General features: G+C 34.7%; 1 protein-coding gene across 1 annotated transcript in view; it reads left to right on the top strand.

The window, feature by feature from the left end:
* Nucleotides 1–20988, top strand: part of Erk7 (Extracellularly regulated kinase 7) — a 205653-nt gene extending 184665 nt beyond the window's left edge. The window contains exons 4-9 of the mRNA XM_068347956.1: nucleotides 2171–2340; nucleotides 2792–2931; nucleotides 8149–8344; nucleotides 8794–9338; nucleotides 15418–15638; nucleotides 18177–20988. Coding sequence (XP_068204057.1) covers nucleotides 2171–2340; nucleotides 2792–2931; nucleotides 8149–8344; nucleotides 8794–9338; nucleotides 15418–15638; nucleotides 18177–18401 — 1497 coding nt within the window. The 3' untranslated portion in view covers nucleotides 18402–20988. The remainder of the gene's footprint in view (nucleotides 1–2170; nucleotides 2341–2791; nucleotides 2932–8148; nucleotides 8345–8793; nucleotides 9339–15417; nucleotides 15639–18176) is intronic.
* The last annotated feature ends 88 nt before the right edge of the window (nucleotides 20989–21076 follow it).

Genomic DNA, 21076 nt, shown 5'->3' with positions numbered 1-21076 from the left:
AATCCACAACCCCAGCTGGAAAAGCAAGATGCTACTAACCCAAGGGCTCTAATAGGGAAAAATAGCCCAGCGAGGAAAGGAAATAAAGAAATAAATAAATGATGAGAACAAGTTAATAATAAATCATTCTAAAACGGTAATAACGTCAAAACAGATATTTACTATATAAACAATTAACAATGTCCAAAACAGATATGTCATATATAAACAATAAAAAGACTCATGTCAGCCTGGTCAACATAAAAGCATTTGCTCCAACTTTGAACTTTTGAAGTTCTACTGATTCATTATTTAGTTTTTTGACAGAATCTTCATACTCTTAATCTTAAGCCAGGCAGCAACAACTCTCCCCATTTATCCGGGCTTAAGACAGGCTGCAAATTGGTCGGCTAGATTGACCACAAGTCAATATCATCATCTATATATGCAAATAGCTGGGAAATTCATAAGATTATTGTATGATTGTTAATGAACCAGCATGATAGACGATCGGTTCTGTTGGTCACTACAAGTTGTTGATTTTGCTGCCAAATAAAAAATCTTAGTTTAACTAAATCCTTCCTTGGAGGTATAACATGATGCCCCGAAAATGGGAGACGTCTCTTAGTCATCTCCGTATTGGTCATAATCTGTTGACACACGAGTTTCTGCTGACCAACACCAACCGTATTGTGACGACTGTTTAGTACCTCTAACAGTGAAGCCTTTGTTGACCGAATGCCCCAATTATAATAACTTAAGGAATAGATATTTGTTTGAGGCTCAAGGTGTGGGGGGCAGGTTCATCCTTCCCAAGATTCTTGGACATGATGTGACCTACTATGCAAGCGGCATTTTTAGATTTACTGTATTTCAGAATCAGGTCTTCTGAAAACTATTTAACTTTTATAATGACATTCAACTTTTATGGTTTTAATTGAATATTCTTTTTTTTTTTATATATAAACTAAATGATATCGGCGTCAATGACCTTAGATGTCAGGATGCCTGCAAACTTTAACTAAATCCTTCAGGAAATACTTCCGGGCCCTTCATGCATGGATCAGAATAATACAGCTGGTCATCTATTGACCTAAATGAAATCATCTAGGAGTTGCAAAATCCTTCCTCAGTCTCGAAAATGAAAATGTTGATCAAAACTTAACAGAACCCATAACTAGCCACTTCATGACACTTACGACCAACACTTTTCATAGTTTTATCACTGCTTTGCTGTGTCTTGCTTACCCCCCATTTTTAACTAGGTCACATGACTTGCTTTATCCACTCCCACAATGCTTTAATGCGGAGAGTTGTTAAGTAGAACATTCCAAATGATGGGGACAGATATATATAGGGAGTTACTCTTAAATCTTGAATTTGCAGTTCAACAGTACAGTACTACATACATTATATTGGGGGTGCAGATATCTATGGTTATCTTAGGATACGTCCCTGATTATACACGATATCTACGGATAGTCGTTCCGGGGGTTAGAACCCCATGATACCTGACGGTAATTCTCTTGTAATATCACTCGCAGAAATATAATACAGTAGGAAGCTGCCGAAGGGAACTTCCATCAGGACGACTTGGCTCGAGCCCAAAAATAGATTTTTCCTACGTCAAAATCTGTTAATTATTATTATTATTATTATTATTATTATTGTTATTATTATTATTATTATTATTATTGTTATTATTATTATTATTATTATTATTATTATTATTACTAGCCAAGCTACAACCTTAGTTGGAAAAGCAAGATGCTATAAGCCCAAGGGCTCCAATAGGGAAAAATAGCCCAGTGAGGAAAGGAAATAAGGAAATAAATAAATGATGAGAATAAATTAACAATAAATCATTCTAAAAACAGTAACAACGTCAAAATACATATGTCATACATAAACTATTATATAAACTATAAAAAGACTTATGTCAGCCTGTTCAACATAAAAACATTTGCTGCAATTTTGAACTTTTGAAGTTCTACTGATTGAACTAAGAGTCCTTAAGTTCAGAATATTCTTTGATTCATCACATTATTCAGTTTGCTGTATCTAATAATATACACAATTGGTACCTGGCACTGAAAAGAGAGTTAACGATAAAGTGCTGTAAGTTATCATTAACTTGATTGCTTTTACTGAAATTTTATGATAAAATTGACCATATGCATTTTCTTTCCAGCCATCCAACATTTTGATAGACAGCGATTGCAGAGTAAAGGTCGCCGACTTTGGTTTGGCGCGTTCAGTCGAGCCCTGTGCAAGAGTCGAGCCTCAGGGTGACCCAACGTTAACAAATTATGTTGCCACACGATGGTATCGAGCACCTGAAATCCTCCTCAATTCTAAAAGGTTTATATTTAGATTTTTTGGGTAATTTTTACTTACTTTGACGGCTGTTTTTTCGGTTCTACACAGCAGGGGAACCCTACTCTCTACAGGACCGCCACTCATTTTATCTTGTTCGTTCAGTTAAAGTAGTTATATTATGGGGGTACCTTAATATTGGATTGTTGAAAATGCAAAGTATATTTTTTATGTATCTGTGGCTTTCTAGAACATCAGAGTTAAGTCTAAGATCTTTATTGTGCATTTTCTTACTCTCAAAATTTTCTAGATACACTTCATGTGAATAACCTTTTCAACGTACATCTATAGGTTTGCTTTAGATTTCCTTTAAAGGTGTTCACAAAAATGTCATTGGATAGGAGTATTATTAGTGAACTGTAAATGCATGTAAAAGTTTACTTTTCTTGAAAATTTATAAAAAAAAAAAAATTATAAAATTCCTATTTTTAATCAGATATACACTAGGAGTGGACATGTGGAGTCTCGGCTGTATTTTGGGAGAAATGTTACTTGGCAAGCCAATGTTTCCAGGCTCCTCAACCTTGGACCAAATTGAAAGAATAATGGCTGTCATTACACCTCCGTCAAGGGAAGGTTAGTTTTAAGATGTGATAACTTTTGTTCTGTGACCCTTTAGAAATTCTATTGTTTTGTATCAGTATGATAACTGCTGCTTCCTTCGGTGCCTTGGATGACCACGGAGGTAGCAGCAGTAGGGGACTCAGCATTATGAAGCTTCATCTGTGGTGGATAATGTGGAAGGGTGGGCTGTGCCACCCTAGCAGTACCAGCTGAACTCGGTGAGTCCCTTGTCAGGCTGGGAGGAGCGTAGAGAGGAGACGTCCCCTTTTTTGTTTCATTTGTTTCATTTGTTTGATGTCGGCTACCCCCCAAAAGTGGGGGAAGTGCCTTGGTATATGTAAGTATGATAACTAGAAGATACTTACTTAAAAAGTTAACCTTTAACCCTGGATAGGTACGGTCCTCGGACACCCCTTTAAGGGTATACTCGGACGCGAACGACCCCGACGCCAAAAAAAATTCTTGAAAAATCAGTTTTTGCAGTAACCTCCTTTTTTCTTTTGCCAAAAAAAACTTCAATGAATGCTTAAAACAACTGTAAAGATAAATACTACTCATCTGCAGAAAAACTATTTATTATAAATATTTTAAAAAATTAAGTAGAAAAAAAAAAGACCTGACGTAAAAATTCATAAAAAAAAAGTTTATACATATATACACAAATCCTTTTAGGAATTGATTCTTAAATGTTTAGGACACATCTTGATGTATTTTGGATGAAGTCAGACCCATGGAGGTGAAGATCTGAAATGAGAAAAAAAGGGTAACTTTTTTTGGCCAAAAAAATTTGTCCAAATTTCATGAATTTTTTTGGGTACCCAAATGAAATAGGAAGTGGCTAATTTTTTTAGGGAATAAACATATGTTATCCTAAAATAGAAATATGTAAAAAAATCTTCATTATTTTGTAAATTACATTTATATCAGGGGCCATATCTAAAGGTAATTTTTTGTGTACTTAGAAATTTCGTAAAAAAATACATATATTTAATATATAATATGATATTTATGCAGGTAAAAATATACCAAAATATCAGAAATTCTATAGGGAACAAGAATATATATAGATAGGGCAGCTTACGCTTCGGATATGTCCACAAAATGGCCGCCAACCACACTGACTCAGACTCCCTAATCTGCCACTTGAAATGTAGGAAGGGTATGTCAATTTCAAGGTGTTATTTACTAATCTAATTATTATTGGATATGCATAAAAATTGTATGGTGGGTTGCTGGATAATTGTCGATTATTTTACGACTATAAAATTAAAATTCTGACCCAAAAAAAATTTTTTGAAGGGAAATAAAATCGAAAAAAAAAAATGTAAAACAATATTTTAGCTAAAAAAATTTGATGATATTCAATCAAAAAAAAAGTAAACAAAATTTTCCGACAAATAAACATCTAGAGGAATCATTACTCTGTGATAGTTCCTTAGTACGTAGTAATTTTGAAAGAATTGGGAAAAAACGAAAAAATGGCAATCACCGGAAAATCGAACACATACCTATATATACGCCATATCTGGCTAAAAAAAAGATAGGCATGGGTAGTCAGATCATCTAAAAACACTTTCCAACACTATAAAAATATAAGTTTTGCGACACTACTTGCCAATTCCTTACGGTAACATGACTAAGCAAAAAAATGCAAAACAAATAAAAAGGGGCACTCGCGGAAAAATGGCTAACATTCTAATATACGGCATTTCAGAAAAAAAAAATTCAGCCACGTGCTAGGCAAACCATCAAGGCACATTTTCCGACAAATAAACATCTAAATGAATAATTACTCTGTGATAGTTCCTTAGTACGTAGTAATTTTGAAAGAAATGGGAAAAAACGAAAAAATGGCAATCACAGGAAAATCGAACACATACCTATATATACGCCATATCTGGCTAAAAAAAGAAGATAGGCATGGGTAGCCAGATCATCTAGAAACACTTTCCAACACTATAAAATTATAAGTTTTGCGACACTACTTGCCAATTCCTTACGGTAACATGACTAAGCAAAAAAATGCAAAACAAATAAAAAGGGGCACTCGTGGAAAAATGGCCATTCTAATATACGGCATTTCAGGAAAAAAAAAATTCAGCCACGTGCTAGGCAAACCATCAAGGCATATTTTCCGACAAATAAACATATAAATGAAATATTACTCTGTGATAGTTCCTTAGTACGTAGTAATTTTGAAAGAAATGGGAAAAAACGAAAAAATGGCAATCACAGGAAAATCGAACACATACTTATATATACGCCATATCTGGCTAAAAAAAAAATAGGCATGGGTAGCCAGATCATCTAGAAACACTTTCCAACACTATAAAAATATAAGTTTTGCGACACTACTTGCCAATTCCTTACGGTAACATGACTAAGCAAAAAAATGCAAAACAAATAAAAAGGGGCACTCGCGGAAAAATGCCCAACATTCTAATCATCTCAGATAAAAAAAAAGACATGCACGTGTTAGCCCAACCATCAAGGCACACTTTCTAACACATAAACATGAAAAAAAAAATCAATAATATACGGCAATTCCTTACTACGTAGTAAATTTTTACAAATATTGAAAAAAAACAGAAATTGGCAACCGCAGTTAAATACCCAATATACCAATAACTACGTCGTATCTGACAAAAACAAAATCACGCATGGGTAGCCAGATCATCTAGACACACTTTCCAACATTAAAAAAGCAAAAGTTTTACGACACTATTTCGCAATATCTTACGGAAAAATGACTTGGCAAAAAAATGAAAAAAAATGAAAAAGGGACACTCGCGGTAAAATGCCCGACATTCTAATATACGACATCTCAGATAAAAAAAAAGACATGCACGTGTTAGCCCAACCATCAAGGCACACTTTCTAACACATAAACATGAAAAAAAAATGAATAATATACGGCAATTCCTTACTACGTAGTAATTTTTACAAATATTGAAAAAAAACAGAAATTGGTAACCGCAGTTAAATACCCAATATACCAATAACTACGTCGTATCTGACAAAAACAAAGTCATGCATGGGTAGCCAGATCATCTAGACACACTTTCAAACACTAAACAAGCAAAAGTTTTACGACACTATTTGGCAATATCTTACGGAAAAATGACTTGGCAAAAAAATGAAAAAAAATGAAAAAGGGGCACTCGCGGTAAAATGGTCCTCGTGGTGATGAACGACCTTTTAACTAAAAAAAAAAACATGCACATGGTAGCCAAACAATCCACCAAGACTTTCCACAACTGATAACCTATACAAGTTGCACCATTCTACGACAATTTCATAATACGTAATAACTTTGATAATTATGCAAACTACCTTAGAAGGGTAAACTCGGACGCGAACGACCCCGACGCGTCTCAGAAATCGGGGAAGGAGTACAGCTACAGCAATGCACATCTGGACACTACTAGAGCGTGTAGGGGAGACACCTCCTGCAGGTCGATCACCCACAAATTCAGTCACGGGGGTGAGTCACGTGAGAAAAACCTGTTTTTTTTTGACGCTCGGGGTCGCGAACGACCCACCGTACCTATCCAGGGTTAAGGAAACATGGGTCTGAAGACTCTTATCTTAATCTTTGAAACTGCCATGCAAAACATCTTGCAGGTTTTTGTACTCCTCTACTTTACATTACGTTTAGAATGCTACATGAAGCTGTTTTTTTATATGAAAGTGATGCTTACACACTTAGATTTGGGCACTGTAACTTTCAGAAAGGTGTATTGTAGAATTTATAGATATAAGAAATGTTATTGCTCATTGCTATTAAACCACAACAGCAAGTTGGAATTTACATTTGTTCTATGAGAACTTGAGCATTTAAAAACTGACCAGAATATATGGAAAAACATCAAGGGGGGGGGGAGCACAAGAATGGAAGTGTTTCATGGTGGGAAAATCAACAAGAGAGATGAGCTATATATTGTAAAATGTGAAAATGACATTGGAAAATATACCACCCAAAAGAATCAATGCACATTGACTGTTAAGAGCTTGCATCTGAATTGGATTATTTTGCAGATAGATTTGTGCCATAGAATCAAAAGAAAACGTGGGCTTTTGGTATGGGAACTTGAGAGTGTCTTAGTGTTTAGGACATTCATTTTGTAACAAAACCATTTCTATTGCCAATTAGAATTTGGGGAGAGACGTGCTATAATTCATATATTTACAGTGAACCCTCGCTACTTCGCGGTTCGACCATCGCGGATTCACCACTTCGCGGATTTTTTCCATAACCCATATATATACAGTAATATATATATATATATATATATATATATATATATATATATATATATATGCATGTATTTATGTATATATGTATGTATGTATATATGTAGGTATGTATATGTGTATACATATAAATATATATATATATATATATATATATATATATATATATATATATATATATATATATATATATATATATACTGTATATATACACACACACACACACACATATATATATATATATATATATATATATCTAAAGTAGGAAGATGTGATGTAGTTCTAAGGGAAAAGTATGGGAAATATGTCTGGGTAATAAGCAAAGCTCTACCTCCAGTTTGTTTCTTCATTATGATCAGAGATAAATGTAAACAAAACATTGGTTGCCATTTTTTATCGTGCTTTTTAGCGTGTTTAGGAAACGCATGATATAAAATCGCCTTTAATATTTGTGCCTGTTTTAGTTTAGGGTACTGTAGTACATGCATTAAGTGTTCTGTACATTAAAGGGTAGTTTGTTAACAGTACTACGTACAAGGGAAGGTTTTAAAAATCTGAATATACATGTTGGATAAATAGGTAAATATGGTGTCACTACTTCGCGGATTTTCACCTATCGCGGCCGCGTCTGGAACCTATCTACCGCGATAAACGAGGGTTCACTGTATTGAGTTTCATAATATTGACTATTTACTCTGATAGAAAGATTATTATATGGTGTGTCAAAGAGAGGAGTGTCATTTCCCAATCTTAATGATGAATTACAGTACATACATGATACTGCAATGTGGAAATATTTCCCTCGTCCAGATTCACAATCAAGTACTTATACTTTACTGTGGATAGCTATGTCTTCAAGAGTTTAACCTTAAAACCTCGTAATACTGTTAAACACTTTGACGTAATGCTATAGAATATATTTCACAAATTTTCCATACACTAATGTATACTCTTTTCTCACTGACTTTATTCCAGATATGCATCTAATATCTTCTCAGTATGCTTCATCTCTTTTGAGTAAACCTCATGGAGAAAGAACAAGCAAACCCTTAAAAGACATACTGGCAGGTGCCCCAAGTGATGCCATCGATTTAGTAGAGAAATTGTTGGTATTCAGTCCAGATAAAAGGCTTACGGCAGAGCAGGCTCTTAAACACCCATTTGTTGCTAGGTAAGTTTATATGGTAATAATAAGGGTTTTTATTCCAGTTATACACTTCCCTACGTCATTGATTGATTCAAAGATACCAGACATAGGTTGGATTATTTTTGCCTTATGAAGTGGAAAATGTTTTTTCCTTCAAGAAATAACTTTACATCACCATGAAGGGTGCTGTGATTAAATACTTTACAATTATTCCATCTTAAACAAAGAAAAGGAGTTTACTTTATTAAATCAATGGTAAAAGAAATTTAGAAAATAGATTATAGTCTGTTTCCCCAGAGTTGAAAATGTATTTGATTCAATTAAGAGTACAATAAGTGCTTCAACAAAGATTTATAGCAGTTACCTTCAGCCATTCATTATAAATATTAATTCATATGTAATAACCCTTAGGAGAATCTAGTTTTGTATTGCTTTATTACTAATCCATGAATATTAAAATTTTTCTTTTTCAGATTCCACAATACAGCAAATGAGCCCTGTCTGGATCATGCTGTGGTTCCCTGCATTCGTGATGATGTGCAGCTCAGTGTTGATATCTATCGTAACAAATTGTACGAACTCATTGCATCACGGAAGTGTCGTTTAAAAACTTCTAGCAGCGAGCGTAGCTTTAGTGTAAATAGTTCCAGAGTGAATAACAACACCAAAGATCTCAACAGTTCACAGTCTAAGCGTAATACTCCTAGTTCTAATTTTAAGACTTTATCTCAAAATAAATCAAATAGTCCCATAAATGGAATGCAAAGTCTACAGTCCAATCAGCCTATAAAAGTTAAAGTGGTAGCGCGTAAGCTAGAAAGACAATTGGTTCCAAATGTAGAGGAATTTGCTCGTCAGTCATCTAAAGATAGTGATAAGTCTTCTGCCAAGTCATCAGCCAAATCCTCCAGCAGCTCTAGTCCAGCCAGCAATGGTCGTCGTAAATCAGTTTCGCCTGTGATCACTAAACCTACACAACTGACCCCAGAGAAAAGACGGGATAGAGTTCATCCTGCAGGTGAATTGCTTTAGAGTTAAATATTTATAAATGTTTACCCCATAATTTTTTTAATTTCCATAATGTTAGAAGATGCTGATACATAATCAAAAGCTTTTAATTTTCTGGCCGAAGGGATATATGTTAAACGATGATATTGGTATAGTGTGTTTTCAGTTGAAAATTCTAATAAACACACAATTAACTTTAACATAAACAAATGCTTATTAATATTGTGAATATGAAAATTTACAGTATGGAATGTACTTACATTGGGATTATTTTGATGCAGTTGATCACATGCTTTGATTAGTAATAGGTCGCTGGATAAGGGTATTAAAAGTTTTTTTTTCTTTATCCTCTGCTCAGCTGATAAGTATTTCTGATAGCTCCAATTGGTGATTCAAAATCAGATTTTGATATACAGCCAAAGAGATAAAATATCAGGAAATGAGGAAACACCAGAGTTATCAAGGAAAGAATAAAAAAAGATTAAAATTTGTTAATTTACTCTACACATGAGATGGAGAGCAGTCAAGGAAATAATAGATACATGCCAACATGAATGTAGGACAACGTAGTAAGCTAAGATTTGCCAGAGTTCTCTTACGTTCCCATTTCACTGTATGTTATCAGTTTTTTACATTCCAAGTTACGCTTAAGAGTGCTATTGAATATGAATTGTTGGAAAAACAATCATTGCGTTGGGCAAAAGAGGAGAGTTGAAAACCCTTTATTTCTATGAATCTCCCCTATGTCCGTATTTCTTCTTCTCCAGAAGTTTGGTTTAATCAACTCTTGATTGAAAAATTCTTAAGATTCTAAAATTTTCCCATTGTCTTTCCCTTCACTATATACCTGCCCTTAACAAAGGAATGAAACTGTCTATTGGTAAGAAGCCCAGAACTTCTGTGCTTGATACTCTTTACCTTTTTAGTTTCTCTGTCATATTGGCCTCGATCACATGTTCTCCAGATTGTTTGCATACTACGCATTAAGAATTTAAGATGGCTTCCCTTAGCTTTGTTAGCCATTACTGCCGGTAATGTGAATGTGTACTGGAATTGTTTTTGGGAGATCAAGATCTGCCTTCTCTGTGTGTCATGTCAGTGCCAATACAGTATTGTGATTTTAAATAATTGTTGTGAAGAGTGCATTTCACTCATGGTACCCCTCATAGAAAAGTATGTTTCAGTGCTTGCTGATCAAGTTAACAGTTCTAGGCACTAAAGGAAACTTGCTCAGTTCAGGGGAAAAGCCATGGAAGGATAGGCTAGTTGATTATAGAGGGGATGACGACAATAATGACATACCTCCACCTTTGGACAATACACAATTTAAGCCATTATTTGATAGTGATGAGCTTCTCAAGCTCTTTACATCACTTGCTCCCTTTGCGAAAATTCAGAAGTCCAGTGAATCCTCTCTTAATAATTGTAATTGGTCAATCTCACCCCATATCCTGACTTAACCTAATTCCCCAAGTTCAAACTAATGTTATTAGCCTTTCCTTCAGTAAGGGTTTGGAAAGTACTCTGCGCATTACAGATTTGAAAGCCTCACACAAAGCATCGAGTTTTTTAAATACTTTAGTTCTTTTTTCTGCTAAACCCTTGCAATACAGGAATCCTTGTTGCTCTGTAAGACAGCTATTTTGTGAGGCAGAAAACCAAGTGGGATATCTTGATCCTAATATCCTTCCACTTGCTTAAGTAAGATCTTCTAATCAGTCTTACATTATGGTATTTTTCAGCAATAAGGTTACACTAAGTTTGGAAAGATAATACTTCCTCACTTTCTGTACTGCAGGATGAGTCAAGAGAAAATCGTCTGATTTCTTGGTTTGTTTACCATTTGAAAATGGGGTTGTTTACTCCTTTTGGCTGCTGTAGAGGTGCTAGTGCCTACTTTTATCTCGCTAATGTTGATTTATGGTGAGCAAGTGGTCGAACTTGCAAGCGTACACTAACTTCTAATTCATGTGGATGGCTTGGCATATCATATGATTTCTAGACTGGGTTAAGCCTGTTTGGGGTGCAGATATCTATGGTTATCTACGGATACGTCCCTGATTACACACGATATCTTAGGATAGTTGTTCCGGGGGTTAGAACCCTGTGATATCTGACGGTATTTCTCTTGTAATATCACTCGCAGAAATATTATACAGTAGGAAGCTGCCGGAAGGAACTTCCATCACGATGACATGGCTCTCACCCAAAAAGAGATTTTTCCTACGTCAAAATCCGTTTAAATTCTGATGAGGTGAGCTAAGTTTCAACTAGAGTCCATCGTTTTCATCATGTTTTAGACAACATTGTATGCCATTTTCTTGCAATCTCGCCCTCTAGCTCATCACAAATTAACGTCAGTTAGGTAAAGTTAGACACTATAGTCAATTTCTTTTAGCGATGCAGATTTGCACCGACTCGCAGCGGTGCCCTTTTAGCTCGGAAAAGTTTCCTGATCGCTGATTGGTTGGACGAGATAATTCTAACCAATCAGCGATCAGGAAAATTTTTCGAGCTAAAAGGGCACCGCTGCGAGTCGGTGCAAATCTGCCTCAATAAAAGAAATGGACTATAGTACTTCTATGGCCAAAACTAGTCCTGTACATTAATAGCCTATAGCAAACCTCTTTTCAATTGGTAAACAATCCACATAATCAGCTTATTTTCACGCTGCTCATTCTGCGGTACAGAAATTGAACTAAAAGCATTATCTGTTAAGGTAGGCTTTGGGGAACACAATATGATTTTGTCTCTTTTACCTTCCTTCAGAGCCAAAAATGATTTTAAGGCTAAGAGTTAGCCTCAATTCTTTCACTTTCGCTAAAAATGGATGAAGTTGGTTCATCAGAAGATAATTTTCTTTGTCCAGTAAGACCTGTGCAGTTGTATTTTGACAAAACAAAAAGTACTAGAGGTAGCATCCTTAATTTGTTCTGTGGGATTAGGGTCCATAATTGCCTGTTGACCAAAAATGCTGTGTCATTTCTAGTAAACAATTTCATCACAGAAGTTCCCAAGGAGTTATATCCAAACAGAATAAAAAGCTTGAAAATGAAGGTACATGGTATTAGGAGTGCAGATATTTCCCTTAATTTTGGTAGAAATCTTTCTTTGGAAAGAATTTCAGCAGCAGCTCAGTAGCATACCAAGTCAGTTTGTTTGTGAAGACTAATGGGCTCTAGGCCCTATAGTACTGGCAGGGGACATGGTCTAAGTACCGGTAATATAGAGTTCCATTAATTTACTATGCTCTTATCTGTGGAAATATGAGGTTGTATTTAATATACAATTTAGAATTGATCAGAAGTTTCAGCTAGATCATAAGTAACATTTAGAGACTATTTACAGTCCGGTATTTTAAAGTTCTTCAGTAAACAACCTGGAGTCCCGTATTTCAAACCATATTTGAAATGATTTTTCGGAATTAATTTAGACCTGGTGAATAATCCTTAACCTGGTTGCATTACTTATATTTATGATTATCCTTCTCTTTCCTTCAATTGTGGGAGATAGCAATAAGACATTGGGGGAGGCTCATAGAAATAAACAATTTTGATAATAAAATTTCATATTTCTATACTCACCTGATGTTCTTACATATACTCACCCTCCAACAATTCATGTTATCTAGAGGTAGGGATAAATTTGACCATAAAACTGAAGAGACAAAGAGTATCTGGCACAGACGTTCTGGGCTGTTTACCTCTTGCTTTCAGAAGGTTCCATTTCTTTGTTAAGGGAATATTTTCATTGAATTGAAAGAAAATAGGAAAATTTTCAAATTTTATGGACAAGTATCAATTAAACCGAGCTTCTAGAGAAGAAATATGAATATCAGAGGAGTTCAGTATAGAAATAAGAAATTTTATCATTGAAATTGATTTTTTGATAGATGGACAGAGATAGCTCATTTTTTTTTTATTTTGGTTACACACGGCTGTGAAGTAGAGTTGAGAGAGCATTAATGAAGTAACTACAGCATGGGTGAAATGGAAAGAGTAGCTAGACTCCTGATGAATAAAAATGTCCTATTAAAAGAGAGGCCAAAGACTGATTATGGCTAAGAACTATAACCCTCTGTGCAACACTATGGCACTGACAAGGGAAATGGGAAAGATTTTGAAATGTTACTTAGTTGTATTTAGATTATGGTTGGAGTACAGTGGGAAAATCATGTTACTAATTAGGATTAGAGGAGGAATATGATGTTCAAAAGATGGGGGTAGTACTTGAGAAGTTGTAGTGGTTTGCGGACTGTGGCCAGAGGTAGCACCCGAACTGCCTAGTGTCCGAATGCCGACCACAACCCGACGTTCACTACAAAACAAATATACAATGGTGGAATACCCAAAAAACCTAAGTAACAGGTCAAGAGAACGGAGCTCTGGGCACCACCCCTTGATTTATACTGGGCAAGGGGACCCAGCTTGAACCTTGTTATTTATCCTACCTTTCCTTCTCTTGCCTTTGGCTTTCCGATTATAAGTAAAGGTATAAGAACATTAGGTGAAAGGGAATATCATAATTAATAAAGAAACACACTGTGGGAGGAAAGAATTATGATAAATTACTGTACTTAAGAGATCGTAAAAAACAGTGGCTGGGGAAAAGAAGCCGTGGTGGGAGGTTTCTGAAATGAAATGCTGTACTGTATACATAAAACACAAAATAATATTTATTTTTGAAACAACTGTTAAGGTTATGTTAGCATGGACCCATCAACCCAAATAGAAAATTAAAGGCAAAATTAGCATTCCTTTATGTCAAACTTCAGCATCCGGGTAATAATATAAACAAATTACACAATCAAGATTTCCACTGGGGGGACACTCATAAGTGTTCCTATTCAGTACAGGAGTAAAACAGAAACACCCCTAACCATGTATCTATTTGGGCAAGTACCAGTATGCCATTTCAATAGTTCCAGTTAACTATTAATGTTTATGACACTTAAACGTTTGACTGTCTCCACAAAAAGACGGTTTTAGGCTCCCTTACGTTCACTTTGTTCTGGGGCAGACATTTAAAAAAAAAACTGTCCATCACTAAGTTCCAGTATGGAATCACCTTTTGTGATCTGGTGATGTGGAGTAGCAATATCTTGATCCTTGTTGATGAAATCTTGGATTTGCAAGGTTTTCAACTGTCAAAGCTCTTTTTCAACTAAACTGAGAATACTGAAGAAGGGCCGTGCCTGATGTCAAAACTCCTCTAATGACAACATCTTCTAGCTGAGCATTGAAAATTGAGTTCAGTTGCCTCTCTAAAAAAAAAAAAAACCCTACAGAGAGTAGGGCGTGCTGCAAAAACAAAGGTGGTTAGACAACTGGTAGGACCGAAAAAAAATATTACAATACTTTCTGTTATACAAAAAAAAGTTAAATTTATTGCTTGCAAACTATGTAAACCTATTTAAGAAAAATTGAAATCTTTACAGTCAATATTTGGAAAATCATTATAGTACAGTACTGAGGTAGAATATCAGACATTATGACAAAAGGGAATTGATAATGAGAGTTACTTTAAAACATATATAACCCAAGCTTGTGTTATGTGGAAATGGTTTGTATTTTCCCCAACTATTATTAATTTTTTTTCACAAAGTTAAATACTAAGATGGTCTGGATATGTGATGGGAAAGGATGCGGAACCATTGTTCAGAAAAGCGGTGTATATGAAAGTAGCAGGGTGAAGACCTGTAGGAAGATGTGAGAAATCAGAGAAAAATGTGATGGATGAAGACCTAGAGATGATGAAAAGGTCATGATTATAGAGCACAAGTGCATTATATGTAACTTCATGAAGAGAAAAGAAAACTTAAACATATTTATGACAATAACTGTTTGCATTGGTGTTTTATTTGTGATTGTTCTGTGTTTTTAAGTAGAATGGTCTGTCATGGGTTAGTAACCTTTGAAATAGTCATAAGAAAATTAGAAGTGCAAAAGTAAAAAGAATTAATCTAGATAACATTAAAAAGCATAGTGGATTTATTTTAATTTATTGATTTTTTTTCAAGGTTTGAAAGTTGATAAGTAGTTTAAGATGGTAGCTTTTATTTTGGAATGACTGTATTTTTCCCCCAACAGAAACAAGCTCTGGTCCCTCTCAGAGACATCGCAGTTTAGATGGATTAACTGGGGTACCTGTGGCACGGTCTGGGGGGGTGACTGTTACTTTGGGGGGAACAGGAGAAGGGTTAGTGGGTTTAGGTGACAAGCGAGGGCCGTTCACTCGCTCAGTCTCCCTGACCTTCCCTGCTGCTAATGAAGTCTCCCCCTCTAAAGTTATTACCAGCTATAATAAGCAAGTGAGTACTTAAACAAGAATGAGATCTTTGCTTACCTGCTACAGTATTTGAATCATATTTATTCTAGCCTGTCTTCAGCCATCTGACGTTTGAAAAAGCATAGAATTGGTTATTACCAAGCTTTGTGAGGTCCAATGTAACTTTTTCACCTAATTCCCTTATGCTAGGTCCTTTATTTTATATAATTTTTTCTGGGTTATGAAGAGCAGTTGCAGTGCATTATACTATATTTAGAAAAAAAACTGTAGTTAGAATCTAAATAGGATTTCATGGTAAAATTATACTGGTCTGTTAAAGGTCTAAAAAGGTAGATGGTGAGGATCAGAAATTGGCTATTTTTAATTAGTTTTCTGGATATATCACTCCATCAGAACAGAATTTATGAAATAAAATGTTCAGTTTCAATACTTACCCAACTTTCATTGTGCTATGGATTTTATAAATGCTACTTGGTTGAGAAAATCAAAAATTAGTCTATAAGTAGTGGGTTTTTATGACTAGCTCTCCCATACCAATACTTGGAGAACAACTACTATAGTGCTTCATCTTGATTTCTTCATTTTTTTGTTGTCAATAGTATTTAAATTTACAATCCTTTTTATTTTGAATAAGTCATGCTCAATATTCATTGTGCCAATTCGCACCTTCTCTGGAAGGTAGTTAGTGGTAAACATAGGTATACAGTAGTCATGAAAATCCGCTTTGCAATAAAGGATAGATAACAAAAATATGCAATAAGACACTTGCCCTGGATTCAACCATTGGGTGGCTTTCCCAGAGGCAATCTGAGGTTGATGGAGGATTCGTAATTTCTCCTCTCATTCTACAGTGAGAATACTTGAAAAGTCTAGGACTCCCTAAGGCTAATCAAAAGTTTTATAAAAAAAAGTCCAGCTACTGACCTAACTACCCCTAAAGTACATTAACTCAACCCCTAACTATCCCTATAGTACCTCAACTCAACTCCTAACTAACCATGCATAAAAAAAACTAAGAAATAAAGGGGTTCAGTACTGGTAAATGTAACAGTAATTACTGCACCAATTTACGTATGCAAATCAGGTTAACGTTACTTACATTTCTTTCTTTATTTTTATGCAAAGTATTTTCATTGTGAAATACATATTATTTACTCAGTGTACTAACCTGTTTCATCCATATTCCCACTTGTTCGGAGTTGTACCCTTTCTTAGTTTTAATCTCTTGCATATCTAAAAAGAAAACTTCCACTTTCTCCTGGTTTGCTGATACTGTCCTCCCAGTCATCTTCACATTTTTCACTTAAAATCATCAAACCATCCCTTGCTGGCTTGGAAAGGTGTAGGTGGTGTAGCTTAGTGGGTCTCATTGGTGCTCTCCTGGTTCCTCAGCTGTACCTTAGGGGACTTAAATGTTGGAAGAGAGCCTTTCTCTTCTCCTGGATAAGGTTAAGAGTCTGCTGCTATGTATTTATAGTGATAATCCTCAATCCATATGAACAAGGCATTTTTCATCTTAATCATGTCTTGTCTCAGTATTGCTACATGCTAAGCCCTGCATAGGACACTTTCACTGATGCCAGCATGACTGTTGGCTTAATTTTTTGTAATGTACAGCACAACAGTCTCTCCAAGTTCAGTCCATGGTGGCAAAAGACATAAATTCCCTACATTTACTCAGCACCTCTACGTATAGTTCAAGGTTTTAACTTTGTTTGGTGCTTAGAGGTAGATTTAGAGGAAGTTTTAAGCTCTTTTAGGGGTCTTGTCATAAGTTGAGCAAATGGAGTAAAGAAACCATATACACACAATATGTTTATGATATGGCCGGTGCAGCAAGACGGAGATAGTTCCAGGGTGTGGTGCTGCTGCCTATAGGGTAGGCAAAGTGAAGCAAGGATGGACGGAAGAGCAGCGATTGATGCGGTTTAAAGACCTGCGAAAAATTGATATCGCCGGCCTTCCTTCAGAATGATCGAACCAATTTTAGTTATATTAAACATGCAATAGTCCTATACATTTTTAATGAAAAATTAAACAATAAAATTCTGGCAGATTCCATTTTTCTTAGCAACAATGTGAATTTAAATATTTACAGAGGTATTTTGTAAACCAATTGTACATGGTACCAAGCTTTACATGTGTTTCAAGGTACAAGGCCATTGTATTACTTGACCATGTTTCATTCATTTAGAGTAATTAGTACTGTACAATATAGGAGTAGTTATTTGGATATTTTTTAAGAAAAAAAAAATAAGGGTATCTTGGAATAGAGTTGATTACAGTAGCATGATTTTCTTTTTCTGATATGAAAAAGAACTCTCTACCTGAATTACCCCCTTTCAGTGTATTTATGAATGATGTATTTGATGGAGTTTTAGGTTCCTGACATTAGAGAAAAATTGTTATCTAGTTATATCAAACTGTCATGTACAGTACTTAGCTCCCACATTTGTTAATCCATTTTCATAATGTAATGTAAAATTGTACAATTTTCTTGTTGCTTGAGATATATAATTGAAGGTAGATTGTTTTTGAAGTGAATTTATTTTTATTGCAGTCGTGCTTACAGAAAATTAGTCCGTCGAAGAAATCGCCTCCAACTTTGTCACCAATCAGTGGCTATACCAGCACTAGCAAGGATCCAGGTACAAAGTCTTCTCCAGCAAAATATGCAGGTTCAAGTTACAATAACAAACCTTCACACCCACTTTTTGCCACATACCCTCAGCATTCCACAATATCCTCATCTGCATATAGAGAGCTACGACAAGGGGTTAAGTAAGTTTAGTTTAGTTTATCAAAGAAGAGGATTTAGTTATTGAAAGCTTCTTCTTTTACTTTTAAAGCCTCGTGAAACCTTACTTAATACATGACAGCTTACATTTACACATTTGTGTATAAGACAATATTTCAGTTAAGTTTTTATAACCTTTGTGAAAGTACACTTGGTTAGTTTTTATTGGAATTCATGTATATAATCAGATTATGCAAGCAGTCTCACCATTACTGAAGTTTGAATATGTTATGAAGAAACTAAATACTTGGTGTGCCATAAAGAATTTTTTTCTGTCTAGTTTAGAATTTAGTTACTATGTCCATTATTGGTCAGCTTAATTGCATTTAATAGTTGTACTCCAAAAAAATGCATTTCAAACAGTCTGCAAAAAAATATACAATTTTGTGTAAGGTATTCTGCCAATTATTTTGGCATTTCTCTCATTTATTATTGTAGATTATAATTGCAAGAGTGCAATTCCTTTAGAATACATCATCATCCCTTAGTTTTTGAGGAAATTTATTGTGTCTTACATTTTCATGAGAGTATACTGTATTTGGAGAAAAACATGGATGAGCTGCGTTTTTTCTGTACTTGAGAAAAATTGTGGCGTCTGTTATCTGATTCAGAAATTCCATGGGTACATAGAACCTATACTCCATGTTAAAAAAGCCATTGTTCACCAGTGCTCAGGGGTGATCCATCTGGTTCATTTTGTCCCGTCCAGAGTCCAAGACAATGTACAGATTGGAGCGGTTACCAAATAGCGTTAATCATTTATTTTACTTTTTTCATTTCCAATGTCCTTCATGTAAATACATTGGAGAAATCACTGCTAAAAATAATTGTCTGTGGATAGGTATCCATTTTATGCATTGTATTATTCGCAAACCCTGTGAAATTAGGTAATTATTTAATTTTTTTTTATTACCACAAGTATCGTTAGGATTTGATTCAAAATGTGCAGAGTTTGTCAGCGATGCCAAAGCCAGTTCACATGGCTAGTGTAACTACAATACTTCAGTATTGCAGGACATTAAACCTAGTAGACTCATCTGAAATAACAGAATTTTTTAACACAGAAATATGAATTGCAAATAGTTTTCTCTGATTTTTGTAATTATACATGTTCATGATATTGATTCATAAGCCTATCTTTCAGAAAATTCTTAGGGTACTGAGAGGCAAATTATGAAAACTTGTTTAAAAAATGATCTTTTAAGAGTAACAGATGGTAAGATCTATCACTGAAATGTTGAAGTTATGTAAATAAGATCCTTATCTTAACTAAATAGTTTTAGATAAAGCTCTGTATGTATCGAATTTAATTCTTTTAATTTGCTAAGAATGTTTTCATAAAAAATTCTTCTAGGTAGTTTTTATGTATTATTGATTTATAGGATAAGTTCATATCCTTTCCCACAAGAAATATCTTTCATAGCAATGTCAATGTATGTGCAAGAGAATTAACAGACCCATGCTAGGATCAGATTCTTGGCTTTAACAAAATAGATAACTTATATATACAATAAGTGGAGATTTGCAAGTACTCAGTTATTTTTAATCAGATAACTAAAAATATAGAACCAAGAAAATACAAAAATAGCTGTAACAAATTACACTGTAGATATTTCAGGATAATTTCGTTATTACCAATTGAATGGTTGCATTACGCAGAGGTCCTGCCAACTTATCAATTTCTATAGCGACATCCATTAGTTGATATGGGTGGGTGTTATTGAATATATATTTTTTCTTAATTTTCAGTTGGACAGTATAAAAATAATGAAATGGGATGTGCTGATATGTTTAAGGAGTGCGGCTCGGCTCCATAAAACGATGTTATTTGGGGGTTGTTTCAAACTCTAGCTACTTTCTGTTTCTTAATCAGTTTCATTAATTTATAAATCATTGAAAAAAGGAAATTTTTTTAAATGCATTATGAGAGAGAGAGAGAGAGAGAGAGAGAGAGAGAGAGAGAGAGAGAGAGAGAGAGAGAGAGAGAGAGAGAGAGAGAGAGAGAGAGAGAGAGATGTATAGAAGACATGTTAAATTTTTACTACTTTTCCCATGTAATTTTTTTATTTTCAAGAAAGAGATTTTCAAGATTGTGGGCAATAAAATGTCCTATCTTTTCATGTTTGAATGACAAAAATTAATCAATATTAAAAAGGAGATGTAATTTTTTGCAGAAAATTTCAAGTATTGAGAAAACGGGCTTCAAAGTTTTTTTTGCAGAGATTGATAAAATAGACTTTAATAAGTATAGGTATGGGGTTTTTAGCAGGAATTTCCACACCACAGGTGATCATAAGGACATAATCATCTTATCTCCATGTTACTAACTAATGAAGAACCCCTTCCCTTAAATACACATAATATACGCTACATCTACCAAATGCGCATACGTAAGCAATACAGTACGTAACTAGCATAATATATTCTCATCTGTGTATTTTTCTGGGCAGATTTTACGCTTTTGGTCTATTTATTTATCGTCTTTGACATTTTATGCATCTTTCAGCATAATCATAACCTTAAAATTGTCAATTTATAAATTATTATTATTATTACTAGCCAAGCTACAATCCTAGTTGGAAAAGCAAGATGCTATAAGCCCAAGGGCTCCAATTGGGAAAAATAGCCCAGTGAGGAAAGGAAGACAAAGAAATAAGAAGAAC

Source organism: Palaemon carinicauda, chromosome 24 (genome assembly GCF_036898095.1).
Source record: "Palaemon carinicauda isolate YSFRI2023 chromosome 24, ASM3689809v2, whole genome shotgun sequence".
In the NCBI taxonomy this organism is placed as follows: domain Eukaryota; kingdom Metazoa; phylum Arthropoda; class Malacostraca; order Decapoda; family Palaemonidae; genus Palaemon; species Palaemon carinicauda.
This window is presented reverse-complemented; position numbering and strand designations above follow the sequence as displayed.